The following is a 16251-nucleotide window of genomic DNA, read 5'->3' as shown; positions in this document are numbered from 1 at the left end:
AAATTTGATTATCATTTGAAATTGGAGTCAGGTTACGCATAGAGCTAAAGTAATACTAAAACTAAGTTCCAATAAATTAAGTAAACTTCACTGGAGCGCTGAAAAGACATACACGCATTAAACCTTCGCCAGGCCGTTGGATACCGTCATTGGGCCAATGGGTGGTCCTTACATTAGTAAATGTTGAAATTAACATTAACAGAGATTAATAAATGCTGTATAAGTGCAGTTCATTATTAGTTCATGTTAACTAATGTAATTAACTAATGTTATTTAACAAACCTTATTGTAAAGTGTTACCGCCATATTTTAACACCAACTTTGAGATTGATATTTATTTTACTAAAAAGATGAAGGAAAAAACTTTTCTTTGCACTGACTTCCATTCATACGAATGTGAAAGAGGGAGACCAGAAACACAAGCTCAAGTGAATAACCCTGTGAGAAATAACACAAGCGTTTAGCATTAAAGTGGAGTGGATTGTTTATTTTTTAAATTATTATTATTTGTTATATGTTGAACTTGTGTTTGTAAAAAAGCTGCCGCAGTGTGTGACGTCATTTCACGGCCGTTGCAGTGTCTGTAGAAATGTAACATGATCAAAGTGTAGAGAGGCTGTGGCTTTATCTAGTTTTAAATGAACTCTTTTTATTAACTTTATCTGTGTCCTACATGTTTCACTCAAGTCAAGCCACCTTTATATATTATCTAGCATTTCTTCAAATTGCGACACCCATGAAGTGACATCATCTGGGCTATATCTAAAACATGATGGGAAGACAAGAAAATAATCTCGATCCATTGTCTGTTTCTACACAAACCTAATTCAGAGGACCTTTAGTCATTACTTAAATATATATATATATTGTTGTGAAATAAAAAAATCAAGTTCTAAAATACTGTTAGACTTTTTACTTGTAATTGTTATTTTATTGAGCTGGGATGACACACAAATTATGCCTATTGATTAAATATGCTATCATGACTTGTCAGAGTTTAACATTTTCAGTTAATCAAAAATTTATTTAATTTTAAGTTCTGTTAATGTAAAAAACAATTTGATGACGTGTAAACGGTCCACAGTTTCCTTGCGCATGTTTAAGGCTAGACGAGTGTGGCCACAGCTGAAACTCACTGAAGCGTAATGTGGTGAACGGTAAGTCATTTTATGCTTACACATATTCGCATTCGCTCAGGATTCTGTTGATGATAGCCTACTGTAACCGAATACCGAAATCTGGAAGTCCTTACTCTGAAATTTGAGCTGTGTTGATAGTATACGTTAGGCCTAGATCAGCAAACACAGAACGTTGGCACAACGTAGCCAACCTTCTAACAACGTTTTAACAACATGGCCAAAAGGTTGCTATAACTACGTTGTTTAGTGAAGGTTGTTACAGCGTTGTCACAATGTTGACATTAAACCACCGTTCAGGGCCATTGCTTAAGGTTGTGCCAACGGTGTCTGGACAACCACTGGACTACATAATGTAGGCTACTCGTCGTCACTGCCCTGAAGCGCGAAAATCAGCCTTTTAAATTCCAACCACCTGTTGGGCTCATTGTGTTGTCTCGTTCTTCATCGAGCAAGGATACGTGAGTATTGCGTTTAGCCTACCTCAGCTATCAAACACAACCTACAACTTTAATTTCTAATGTGATTAATGTAGCATTGCTCGCACTGTTTAGTTTTTAGTCTCATTCGTTTCTTTGCTCCTCTGGATTTGTGGATGTTTCCCCGGTGACACCTGCTTTCGGCTACTGTCCGCCATACAGACCCGGTTTCGTTCATTAAATGATCTGATCTGCCTTTGCTTTTTATGTTTTATTTATTATACTTAAAATAAATTTGTATATTTGTTTTTTTTTTTTTTTATTATTTTTTTTTTTCACAAATGTATGACTTTTGGAAGTGTAATTTGATTATATGTATGTAGTTTTAATAAAATAGAATTAACGAAACCTTCTGTCATTTTTACTCTTTAAAGTGTAGGCTACACTTGCAGGTGTTGATAGCCCCATTAAATAATAATAATATAGATAAACAAACGATAAAAAGTATATAATTATCTAACAAAATACATCATATACAAATATTGTCAGAACGTCGTCTCTCAGTTGCTGAATGTCGCGCAACAACGTTGCTACAGCCCTGTGGCGTCTTACAATTCTACGTTGTTACAATGTTGCGAGCACGTAGACAGCGACGTTGCCATAGCAGAAATGCAACGTGCCAGAGACGTTGCCACAACGTAAATGTGTTTGCTGGGAAGGGTCATAGCACTTGCATATTGTTGTCCTACTGTTAGTTTAACTGCTTCTATTTGTTCTCATTTGTAAGTCGCTTTGGATAAAAGCGTCTGCTACATGAATAAATGTAAATGTAAATGAGTGAAATTTGGACAGGTGGTGGCGCTAGTAGGCACACCAAAATTGGTGTATTTAATGTTGGGACTGTCCTCTATCAGAATGTCAAACCATTACAAATTTACCGCGATCGGTTCTATGGGCTGCCATAGACTCCCTGTCAGAAGAAGAAGAAGAAGAAGAAGAAGAAGAAGAAGAAGAAGAAGAAGGCCAACAGATACAATAGGTGCTCCCTAAATACAGCTGTTCATTGTTTGTTCATGTCAGTTCACGGTACATTAACTAATGTTTACAAGATTTTAATAAAGTATTAGTAAATGTTGAAATTAACATTAACAAAGATTAATAAATGCTGTATAAGTGCAGTTCATTATTAGTCATGCTAACTAATGTAATTAACTAATACCCAGGAGCCGGTTGCACCAACAGGCCTTACGTCTGGTCTTAACACCTGTTCTGGGGGAAAACACCTGCTTTTTAGGAAATCAGACATGGGCTGCTGTAAAAGGTTGTCATATAAAAATGAAATCTATGACGTCTGAGGATCACAACCTGGGTGGCCAACCCGGTCAACAAGCTGCTGGAAACTTGTAATTAGGGTCAAAGCAATGCTACGTCAAATTCTGCTTTAACTCCCGGAATCACCCAAACATGCTAAAAGGGTTTAATTATATTCATGAATCCTGAGGCATATCTCCCTGATACTTTATGCTAGAAACAAACTGAGCACATCTTTCAAAAGAGTGGAAGATAATCTTTCATCTGATGCCTTGGTTGTACATGTAATTAGAAGGTAAGAGTTAACAATGCCTCTTAATTCATAGGTAGGCAAAAAAAAAAAGAACAAAAAATGTAACATTCCATTTGTAATCGGTAGCATTCTTTTCCCTTTGTTGTTGTTCAAATAAACAAATTACCATATAAAGTTAACTTTTACTAGATGAAATCATATTTTGATCATTTTCACTAACCAGACAGTCCTCATGGCCCATAACACATTTAGAGGGAATTCAGTTTCAAGCCTATAATAGCCTGTCAATTCAAACAAGATCCAAGAAAGAAGTTTACCATTAACTGATGTTAATACTGCTCTGTTTCTGTATGTACAGTATATCGTTTGCATATTTATGCAATATCTATTATTTGTATTGCAATGTCTGGTATTTCTAATATTCTTTCACAAGTGGGATAGCTTTATTTATTCTATCGAAATAAAAAAAAAGTATTTGAGGATTTTTGGTTAGGCTGGTCACTGTTCAATCCAGGTGTTTGGAGTGTGAGACAAAGGTACTGACAACTAAATGTTGAAAGACTAAAACACACAGGAGTCATGTGTGGAGGTGTAAAAGTATTTACTGATTAAAACTGTTACATTAAGTAGCAATTTGTACCAAAAACAAAACAAAAAAAAAACGATTAATGAAACAGACAAACAGATTACAATTCAGGGTGATAACTAATTTCTGTAATAATGTTTATATTATTTGTTTAGCTGTTTCGGAGTCACTGCTGCTGTCGCTGCTCTAGTGTTTCAGCATGCTGTATCTACTACATTTGGTTGCCAACCCCTGGCAGCATGAGCAGTTCTTCTGACAACCTTTAACCAGAGATGGGCACAAATACATCAAAAAGTATTTAATTACAAATAACAAATACCTGCTCATCAAATGTATTTAATTAAAATACAAGTACTTTGTAATTTGAATTTTTTTTTTTACAGTCTTCTCTTCTGTAGTGTAAGTGTGGCGTTAGATACATGTAAGAGTCTAGAATATTGCAATATCATTGTTTAGTGCAGAAGATGTGTTTTTAACGTACATGTTGCCACATACAGTCATAATAAAAGATAATTATGCATATAACACTTTATTTGTACAAAAACTAGTTAACGCTGCTGTGAGGGTGTTGACAACTTTCTCTCTTCCGACTGCCATTATCTATTTTTTTACTCTTTTTGAAAGTTGTGAAAACGCTGTTGTGGCGTTTTTCTTTTGCTATTTGAGCAAATTGGAACACAAAAAAATATATTTAATGTAGTCTTTCATTCCCTGCTATAGAAGTTAACCCAACTATGATGCCTTCCACTTCTGAGAAACCCAGAAATGTGAACAGGGTCAATAGGATGCGTCACATCACGTGATTTACTTGCCAAAAACTGTGATAGGCAATTTGGTAGTCCTATTTGTATTTTATGTCTATGGTCCTATGGATAGTTCACCCAAAAATGAAAATGAACCCATGATGTACTCACCCTGACTTCATCCTAGGTGTATATGACTTTCTTCTTTCAGAAGAATACAATCAGAGTTATATTAAAAAGTGTCCTGGCTCTTCCAAGCTTTATAATGACATCACAGTATAATAGTGTGATATATAGATATTGCAATATTCTAGACTCTTACATGTATCTAACGCCACACTTACACTACAGAAGAGAAGACTGTATTTTTTTTTTTTCAAATTACAAATTACTTGTATTTTATTTAAATGTTTTTTTTTCACAGCAGTATTTTGTATTTTATTTAAATACATTTGATGAGCAAGTATTTGCTATTTGTAATTAAATACTTTTTGATGTATTTGTGCCCATCTCTGGTAGAAGAACTTCCACAACGTAAATGTGTTTGCTGGGAGTCTGTGTACCGAGGTAAAGTTAGCTAGTAGCTGTATCCTGTCACTGATTGCGTAGCTACACTATTTGTTTAGATACTTTGCTCAAAACCAGTCGGAGTTATGTAGGGCCCTATGAATTCCGTTTTAGTTTTCCAAATTTCGTTTTTATTGTTTTATTGCCCGCGCATGTTACTGAGAGAACAGGCAGAGAGAGAGAGAGAGAGAGAGAGAGAGAGAGAGAGAGAGAGAGAGAGAGAGAGAGAGAGAGAGAGAGACCTCAGGCCTCAGGCATATCTAATCAAATGGGCTCAACTTAACTCTTGCAGAGATCAACTTAATTATTAAGTTCATGTTACTTAGAAATGTGTTTTATTGTGGCCAAAAAACTTCACCTAACTTATACATTATGTTGGATCAACTTAATTACTTGCATTCATGTTGAAAATGATTAAGTTCATGTTACTTAGAAATGAGCTTTATTTTATCTTAACGTAAAAATTCTAGTGGAAAACGTTAACATATTTTTTTTGTTGACCCAATGTTTTATTTTTTAGAGTGCATCATGAATGAATGAAGAATAAACACCAACCTCTTTGTTCTTCAGGATCTTCAGTGTGTTTCATTCTGCAGGGTTCTGGATCACTCATGTTCTCACTGTCCTCTTTAATAAACTCAGTCTTTGCAGATTTCAGCTCTTCCTGATGCTCTGATGCTCGTCTTCACTTTGTAGCTGATGGGAATTTACAGCATTTATTGGAGAATTGATGTGGGAGGAGCTTCACTGACCATGTGACTGATGTGGGAGGAGCTTCACTGATGATCTGCCCAAAATCTAAAATATATCAGTTACTGAGTTTGTTTTTATACTAAATAAACACTTCTATGCAACAAATAAATGGCACTTCTAAAATATTATGATCATTTGCAGAATGCCTTTTTATAAATTGATCATTTGTACTTTCTATGAATGAGGTAAATTTATCTTCCATTTATTATTTTTAAAATATTATAGGGACGAATCCCATGTTTCTTTAGCAAAAACTAATATATAAAATATATAATTTAATATTAAATATATAAATAACTAATATTAAATATACAATACTGCCATATTTTGACAACAACTTTGAGATTGATATTTATTTTACTAAAAACGTTTTGAATTATTAATGGCCGTTCACACTAGACTTTTCCTTCCACTGACTTCCATGTGAAAGTGGGACACCAGAAACACAAGCTCTAGTGAATAACCCTGTGAGAAATAACAATCCATTCATTATTTGTATGGCTAATCCTAACATTATTCTGTTTCTTCATTAAAATATAGGTATCTAGAAATAAATAAAAGAATATAACTAATCTACATTCTTCCAAATATGAATAATGGTAAGAAAAACTGTTAAAATCATAAACACAGAAATAAAAGTACATAGTAACCAACAAATCCCCTCAGTCTGCTGACACCAATGAAATGAGCTTTAAGTGTCAATTTACAGGAGATCTGAAGACATCAGCATAATAAATGAGGTGAAAACAGGAACTATTGTCATGAAATAAAGAGTGTTTTCAGCAGATCTGTTAATATTGATGAGCCTCAGACTATCAACACTCATTCAACAAGCCATTCAGGATCATCAGCAGATCATCTCACTTTATTCTGAGTGTTTGCTGTTAGAAACACATTATTTGAGTCAGGATACATGATAAAAGCCTGTAAAACTGCTCTATTGAAAGACAATACTGTTATTTCTCACACTATGACATGGATAAAACATCAATAACACAAAACAATGACACTCATCTTCATCAACCACTAGAGATAAATAATTACAGCACAAGCGGTTGCCGTGGTAATGAATATTTCCAAAATTCCCCAGCTTAACTTCCCATGGAAATTTACCGGAAATATTCCGCCCCTTTGCAACCCTAGATCTGATGTTGATCAATATAAAAATTTCTCAAACCTCCCTTTACTGACCATTTGTTGAAGAAAAACCCAGAACAGTCTGTACCATTTCATAGTTTAACTGTTTATCTAAATGGAATGAAGTGCTTGAATGTTTCTAACATGAATGTTCTTCAACATCATGAATGAATGAAGAATAAACACCAACCTCTTTGTTCTTCAGGATCTTCAGTGTGTTTCATTCTGCAGGGTTCTGGATCACCCATGTATTTTTTTACTGTCGTCTTTAATAAACTCAGTCTTTGCAGATTTCAGCTCTTCCTGATGCTCGAAAATGAAAATAAAAAGAAAATAACGCACAGAATTTATATACATTTATAATAAATAATATGCACAGAAATTGAAAAATGATCATAAAACTTTCCAAATAGTTATGGGAACTAAGGGAATAGTTATGTTCCAAAGAGTTGCACTATTGTTCCTAGGGTAAAACGATATTCATATTTATTAGTATTAATTAAGCAGTCTCTGTTCCAGTATGACACTTGATTTTTGATTTATTTTATTTTCAATTGATTTATTTGAGATTGATTCCCATTTCAATTCCCCTCACTGATCTCAAACTGACTTGACTTCTGACTTGACGAGACAATCACACAAACGAACACAAAATCGCTCAGGTCTGAATATAGTGAAAACAAAAATAGTGAAACAAAGTTAGGGATATGAAAAAGACTACAAAATAAAAAAGGTTGAAAAGAATAACTAAAAAATTCAAAAGCAGAAGTTAAAGGAAATACACAGGAATCCTACCAGGTCTTGCAAGATAAAATAAATTAAATACATAAAGGAATCGACTAATTAATACTGATAAAACAATAAATGGGGCATTAAACTAAAGATAAGTATAAAATGCAAAAACACAAAATTATTTGAGCAACAATAGGATAATAAACACTTAGATCCAAATGTGAGGATATTAAATAAAGAGCGTAAAATGTGACAGAAGAAATATTAATGTATTTAAAGGTACGATAGTTTATACAGATAGATCAAAGACTCTTGAAGAGTATAATGCTCACTGGGTGTATATTATAAAACATAAAAAGTGTGAAGAAATAAGAGACAGGGGCTTGGTCCTGGGTACTACTCAATATGTAGAAGTTATAGCTGTATTAAAAGCACTAGAAAGACTAAAAGAAATAAATGCTACACAAGTTATTATTATAACGGATAGCAAAATGGCTGAGACAAGTTTAAATGAAAACTTAGACATTTGGAGACAGAAAACCTGTTGAACACCGTGACTTATGGAAGAAGATTAATGATCTAGTGAGGAATTTGGACCTAGCAGTGATTTATCAGCATGGACATTCAACGTGAAACACAGAGATAGCTTTAAGAAACAAAGAAGTAGATACATTAGCAAGAATAAGAATTATAACTAAAGAAAATGAGACAGTTGTATTAAGAAAATACACGATTATAGGAAATATTTTGAAAACCTAAAAATGATAATATAGATAATTATATTAATAGGAAAAACAAAAATTATAAGAAGTGATTATGTTAGAATCACACCAGAAAGAGTCGACCATTGGTGTTGATTGTAAATAGCTGGACCTTAAATCCTAGGTCAAAGTAGGAAAATAAATATATATATTAGTAGCAGTAGATAGTATTTTGGTAAATATAAAGACACTATTGTAAATCCCTTTATAAAAGCAATAGAGGAGTTACTGACAGAATGGGTTAGACCTGAGAATATTAGGGTTGATAATATAACATACTCTGTCAGAGGAATGTTAGAGGTTATCTGGAAAACAAACTGTTTTGCACAAAGATTTGTGCTATATGCACCAGAAAGTAATGTAACTGGAAAATGTGCAGTAGGAACTTTAAAAAGTTTTTTTTAGAGCAAATCATAAGGACATAAGATGGGATGAAAAGATTGAGGAGTCATTATATTATAATAATTACTAATGTAAATCAAAAAAGAGAAAGAGAAAAATAAACAATATAAAGAGAAACGTCAGGTTGTGTAGATAAAATTAAATAATGAGTTAATTACTAAATATTGTTACTAATAGAATTACTAATATAACTGTAAATAGTGTTGTTTTTGTTTCTGTTATTGTTTTGTAATTGTTTCTGTTTGTATTTTAATTGTAATATACTATAATATGCAACTGCAATCGCTCATTTCTTAGACTGGGCAAATGTATATTGTCCATCTAAGTATGAACTGATTGTGTGTTTTTTACTGTTACTGTGAAGCGTCCTTGAGCTTGGGAAAGGCACAATGTAAATTAAACATATTATTATCAATTAAACCTTTTAAGGATTTAATTACTAAGAAAGATAAAGTATTTTTTTTTAAAGTTGATAAACATACAGTATGGTTTGAGAAAATGAGCTTTGGAGTTAGAAGAATTTGATATTAGTGGAATAAGGAAGGAAGGAAGGTAGAATTACCTTAAAGAAAAAGACATTGTATTTTACCAATAATGTAAAATTACTAATTAAAGACCAAGAAAAAAAGAAAGAAAGTGTAAAAACAATGGGTCGTACATTAATATTAATATTAGCTCAAATGATCTATAGGGAATTTTAATAATTAATCATGAATATGATTAATATTTTGTATGTTACAGTTACATTAATTTATCGCAGCTGAACTAGATTGATATATGAACGATTACCATAACGGGTTATGGTTCGTCATTAATACATCAATTGTTCTTATTTCAGCTCGAAGTTATGGGATAACTTTAATGGAATTAATTTAGTTATCAAACAATCTGTTTGTCCAGCAAACATACGTAAGATTAACTTAACTCTCAAGGAAAATTATCCTTCTTACAAACACGAGAAAGAGTATCTTTTCCAGGCCTTGAAAAGACACTCTCGGTGTCTGTAGACTAAAATTAGGTTACTTAAATCGTAGCCTACCAAGATAAAGCATATAGCTAAGATCGAACATTTCAGGGACTAAGTAACATGGGCAATTAAATCAGAGTCAGTCAAGGGCATATGGAATTTAATAATTGGACTAATACTACATCGAACTAAGGAATACAAGTTCTACAATTTACACGAGTAAATATGTATGTACAGGACACGTAAACAAAATACAAGACTAAACGGATAACAGATGAGAGAGGGAGAGGAAGGGAGAAAGTGAAACTAAAGTTTCAGGACGAGAGAGATCACCGAGATGATCTCAGCATGGCAAAAGTCACAGACAGTAACCCTTAAGACACAACAAAGAAATCACATCATAAGTTCAATTCAATAATCGATACTTGCATGGCATATGGTTCTCTTTGTATGGGGTGTGTAGGACCGCAGGGTTCTGCGTGTCTTTAAAAGCAGCGCGAGTCGTCTGAGGGGAGGCGTGCGCGTGCTGTCTTCCGGCGCGCGTGCGAGCGCGGGAGCTTCAAAGAGTCTCTTTCAACGCACAGTTTGTGGTGAAGTTGCCGGGAATGATTCAGGCTAAGTTCATTCAGCTCGTGAATGAACAGAGGCGAAGAGGAAAACGAAACTAGACTATAGAAAAACATAAAAGAAATAAATAAAAAGAAAAGAGAAGCAGGCCGAAGCCGGTCCGGACTTGGGTTTTGGAGGAGGAAGGAGAGAGAGAGGAGTTTCTGAGTCGGTCTTTTATGGACAATATGGGTTGACGCCTCTGTTCGCGCGAACAACCAATGAACGTCCAAAGGTCTGAAGCGGAAAAAAAAAAATGTCTTTGTCTCTGGGGCCACGCCCACTCGGATGAGTCATGAGGAGATGAGCTTTGAGCTGTTCGGCTCCCGAAATATGAAAAAGTGTAAAATAATGCACATTACTTCATTCTGCTATCGAAATTCGACTCTGTTAGATTGAGAGAATTTCAACGATATCACACACGTCATATGAAGATTAAGAAAATCAAGTTACATAAGATATGCATATTTACAAGCATTTTAAAGTTCGTTACATGTCTAGAAATAAGATTTACCCAAAATGTGTTGTACCCTATAGGGTACAAATGGATATGAAGCTTGAGGAACTAAACACGGTACACACCTGATTTGTCTAACCTTATTACCAAAGTTTACCAGAATACACAAACTACACCACGTAAAAGAAAAATTATGAGATGGGAAATTACATCCATGTTTACATTTCTTCGGTGGTTATGCATATAGAAAATTTAGGATTTAAGTAGAAAATGTAGGATTTAAGTAGGAGTAAAGATTACCACGTTAATTCTGCTCCACTCCTAAAAACCCAGTTGACATTCCATTAGGCAATAAAACAGCAAAGTGGGGGGAAGGCAATTGCCAGAGAATATTGTTGAACATTCTCTAACTAAAACACTATTGATTAAAGAATACATTTCAAAACCACACCTCTATTATAAAGCCAAACTAAATCACACATGCCTAATGTAATTGTACATAAATTAAAGTATATTCTATCCTAATTTAAACACAAAGGGATGTTTGTGTGTGTTTGTGTGTGTGTAGAAAGTTTCAAGTTTCGTTATCTCTCTGTGGTCCAGAGAGGGGAAAGGGGGGGGGGGGGGGTTCGGAATGTCTCTGAGGTGAAATTAGTGTCGTAAAAGTCAATTGGCCGACTAGCTGGAGCCAAAGCCTGATTTGCACTCACGAGTTCAAAGTGCACCAGCTTTTGTATTCAGGAAGAAATGTTTTTAGCAACACAGAGTATTTGAATTTGTTAATTCAAACCAACGACGAATGATTCGATAGCCAATGTTGTTACAAAAGAGTATAAAATACTTCTAATATGCTCTTTTATTTAAAAAGAGTGAAACGATATAAAGAAATAGGTTTCTTACCTATATTTGTGATAACTGCGTTAAAGATCCTAGAACGGAGCAGAACAAACTCATTCTAGTGTGTGTGTGTGTGTGAGAGAGAGAGAGAGAGAGAGAGAGAGAGAGAGAGAGAGAAAGAGAGAGAGAGAGCGAGAGAGCGCAAGAATGCAGATTTATGGGGTAATAAAACTACTGATAGCATGTCTCTGGATGGAGCGAGGTTAAAGAGAATAAAATAAGCAAAATTGAACGTGAGTAAAAGTGTTCAGTAACATGCGTCATATATGATACAAAGATAAATATGAAACGAGACTGGACATGGCAGAGCAAGTAAATGAGGCTGTAAACAAATAATGTAAATTTGTTGGCAATGGCTTGGATATCTGACACCATTAAGAAAACCCTTAACAGAAGGGGAATATGTGTTAGTGGAGTTTTAGAAGGGGAATAAAGCCCGATTTAAAGAGAAAAATCTTCTAACACATAAAACAAGAGAAAAATGTCCAGGTAATGTATTTTTTAGGTGCACAGTTAGACTGGATTAAAGAGGACCAGCTGTTTATACATGAGTTTCATGGTAAATATACTATGGATGTAATAAGAGTGATAAAATTTGATGAAGTATTTTATCTTATAGACAAAAACATTGACGGAGTCCCTCAAGAGACAAGATCAAACGCTCCAGACACAATTGTCTCATCTGAGCATTGAGAAGAAACAAGCGGCCCAAGGGAAGGTAGTAATACCGCAATCCTTAATTCCAATGATCAGTTTTTGCAAGATTTTCTGATTAAAGGAAAAGGCCGTACCTTTCTGTGTGAAGACTCTAAGAGACAATTGATTGGAGCATGTTATCATGAGATTACTAATGGTAGACTGATGCAAAGTAAATTTGGATGTTATTTGACCATAATAAAACAAAGTACAAACACCTGGCCTTCTGGAGATTTAGTACAGGGAAAAATAATTGAAAGTAAAGTAATGAAGCCGAAAAAATGAACGACTCTGGGTGGAACGTTACATGAATGTTTTTCAGATGAATGTCCTAACAGAGTCAGGGCAAATATATACTAAACTAAGAAAGTATGATAAAACAGACAATGTTACATGCAGTACCTGAGTTTGAGAATAAAAGAATAATTGGGGAATAGAAAAATTGCATGAAGGGGCTGTTATGTAATATGCAATTATTCTATTATGAGTATGTCTTTTGGTATATGAAGTGCTGATGTGTTGGCAGTGAACCACAGTTGTAACCTTATTGAAAAGTGGTTTTATAAAAGAAGTTACCAGGAGTTGTTAAAAGAAAGTGTTAAATAATGAAAGACACTTGTATTAATTATTGTAACCATGTTTTATAAAGAAAAACACTGCAATTGTTGTTGTAAAATCATTTATTGAGAAAATGGTTTATAAAGAAAAACATACCTCACTGAATGTTGTAAGCATTTATTAAGCATACGGCAGAGTAGAGAGAAACTGAAAATGTATTAGTAAGAGCTTTGCCAAATAAAGAAGAAAAATGCAATCATTACCGTCTGTGTTGCAGACGAGATACAGAAGATACAGCGATGAAGAAAAGGTCCAAAAGAAGGAGGACGGAGAGGCAAAGGCTTTAATGACCAAGTCCTTTCAAGGAGAGGATTACCAATGAACAAGTTTTAGGGAGTTTCCAGGAGGAGATTTCTGAAGATGTCAAAAAGTTGATGGACTTTAAAAAGAGCTGGAATGAAATGTCCAGTCAGACGCTGATTCAACAAGGACGGCTTCTCCAGTGTTAGATGCCTTGCCATTGCGCCTCATGAAGATGAAAGCTTGTAAATTATTTGGTTTTGATTTACTTTTATTTTATATATTAGTAACTTTTATGTAAACTAGTTTACCTGTATTTATATATATATATATATATATATATATATATATATATATATATATATATATATATATATATATATATATATATATATATATAAGAAACTTGCCTGCCATAAGTCTCTGTTTACAAAAGATTGAGCTGAACTGACCACGGAGAAGTCTTCTGTGATCTAAATATTGTAAGTATGGAAATTCAAAATGCTTATTATTTAGGACAGATTTGACTTACTTTACCTAACCTGAGAATAATTAAAATAAGGTTAAAGGTGTTTAAAATTACGCACCATAAAACTATATATATATATATATATATATATATATATATATATATATATATATATATATATATATATATATACTGTATATATTAGGTCCCATGAACCCACTATTTGTCTGATTACCCACTATTGAGGGCAAATGACCCCCGACCCCCGCAGACCGCTCCCAAGCCACGTCAACGTCCTATGAACCCGCTATTTGTCCGATTACCCACTATTGAGGGCAAATGACCCCGACCCCCGCAGACCGCTCCCAAGCCACGTCCACGTCCTATGAACCCGCTATTTGTCCGATTACCCACTATTGAGGGCAAATGACCCCCGCAGACCGCGCCCAAGCCACGCCCCCATCCTATGAACCCGCTATTTGTCCGATTAACCACTATTGAGGGCAAATGACCCCCGCAGACCGCGCCCAAGCCACGCCCCCATCCTATGAACCCGCTATTTGTCCGATTAACACTAGAACGGCCATGGCGGTCATTTATATCTGCAATAACTTTGTTGAAAAAATAAATACAATGCTGCTGGTACCTGACTTTTCCTAAAAGTGTCTGTATTTTCATTTAAAATGTTTTTCATATAAATTACACATAAGGCAAACAAATAAATGAACATATTTACCTATTTCGGCCATAGACGGTCATATTGACCGCACGGAATTTCGCGGTATTATTATAGGCTATACATATACACAACAATAAAATGTGGTTAAAAATACACTAAACATATTCAACAACAAATCATTTAAATGTAATGATATTCAGAACAGAACAAGAATGAAAAAATAACTATAAACAAGCCAAAATGAAATGCGTTATAAGCGAAAGTGAAAGTAAGAGGCGTAGGCTCACGTAACTCTCTAATTAGAATCAAAATGTTTCAACATTTGCGATGTATTTGGATTTTAAACTATTTCTTTATTATAGGCTTTGTACTTCACTCACGATCCAATATCGACGGAAAAAAATCATCCTCTTCACATGCGCAAAATGGTACGAATTGTAGGTATAGCCTACTATAGGCTACAAACAGAGCAGTGGAATTTTTATATGTTAGGTTGACTATTTCATTATTATATTTTATTGTGGCTATAATGAACAGGCTGCAATGTCAAGATGCAATAGGCTACTGGAATATGGTTGGTTGGTCTGTGTGTGTGTGTGTGTCGGCGGGTGCGGACGCGGACGCGATCGAACTGTGTAAACAAATATGGGCTACTCCGTCATTTTGTTCAGGACATCTACGGATATTATTTATTTATAAATGTATAATTAAACTTGTTTAAATGTACAGTTTGGTGTTGTTTTGTTTTTTAAAGACATATTAACACAATAAATGCATTAATCTCTCAATTGGGTATTTATCATTAAAGATATAGAGTTTGGAATATAGCGGTCAAAATGACTGCTTGCGGCAGTTCTAGTAGTTATGGAATTCTGGCACTTCTAGTGTTAACCACTATTGAGGGCAAATGACCCCCGACCCCCGCAGACCGCTCCCAAGCCACGTCCATGTCCCATGAACCCGTTTTTTGTCTGATTACCCACTATAGAGGGCAAATGGCCCCCGACCCCCGCAGACTGGCCCCGGCCCCCGACCCCCGCAGCAAGCCAAGCCCCCATCCGACTAACCCGCTACTTGTCCGATTACATACTAAAGTGGCCAAATGTACGGTTGACCCCCGCAGACCACTCCCAAGCCACGCCCCCATCCCACGAACCCACTATTTGTCTGATTACTCACTAAAGTGGGCAAATGACCAGTTGAACCATGCTGAACTGTAATCTATGTGTGACTGGTTGAATTAAAACCGGACGGTCAGACAGGAACCAATTATGACAGATAATGATAACAGTAACTTTCTCAAATGTTTACAGAACAAGCGGGAACCCAGTGTGCCTGTATCTTTCTCTATTGCTGCTCTATTACAAGATAGAAAGTCTAAGGCCTTCAATAGCCGTGCAGCAAACCTAACTAATCTGGTGCCTATTACACGTCAAACTAAGATTGATGTGGGGACAAAAAGTAAGACTGTTAAGTTAGCACTTTTAAACATTCGTTCACTTAAAAATAAATCACTTCTAGTCAACGATTTAATAACCACAAACAACCTGGATTTTATGCTTCTAAATGAAATCTGGCTAGAAGACAGCTACAGTGCAACAGTCCTCAATGAAACAGCCCCTCCGAACTTTACTTTTATGAGTGTCTGCAGAGCTGTTAAGAGAGGTGGGGGTCTAGCCGCTCTTTTTAAAGATATCTATCAATGTAAGCAAATATCATTTGGGAATTACCCTTCTTTCGAATATCTGGGTATTGTGTTGAAAGGTGCTCCACGCATTTTACTTATCATTATTTACAGGCCTCCAAAATACTCTCCAGCCTT

At 34.9% G+C, this 16251-nt stretch overlaps 2 protein-coding genes across 3 annotated transcripts in view; both read right to left on the bottom strand.

The window, feature by feature from the left end:
- Positions 1–16251, bottom strand: part of LOC307162720 (uncharacterized protein) — a 225904-nt gene that overhangs the window by 141493 nt on the left and 68160 nt on the right. The gene's annotated exons all lie outside the window — the stretch shown is intronic.
- Positions 1–16251, bottom strand: part of LOC307162581 (uncharacterized protein) — a 46853-nt gene that overhangs the window by 15994 nt on the left and 14608 nt on the right. For both annotated transcript variants that reach the window (XM_079878004.1, XM_079878005.1), the window contains 2 exons: positions 7096–7208; positions 5571–5813 (listed from right to left, as the gene is read on the bottom strand). In XM_079878004.1, coding sequence (XP_079734130.1) covers positions 5571–5628 — 58 coding nt within the window. In that variant the 5' untranslated portion in view covers positions 5629–5813; positions 7096–7208. The remainder of the gene's footprint in view (positions 1–5570; positions 5814–7095; positions 7209–16251) is intronic.

Source organism: Squalius cephalus (assembly GCF_949319135.1).
Source record: "Squalius cephalus genome assembly, chromosome: 1".
Taxonomy (NCBI): domain Eukaryota; kingdom Metazoa; phylum Chordata; class Actinopteri; order Cypriniformes; family Leuciscidae; genus Squalius; species Squalius cephalus.
Note: the sequence above shows the minus strand (reverse complement) of the source record. Positions and strands in the feature narration are given on the sequence as shown.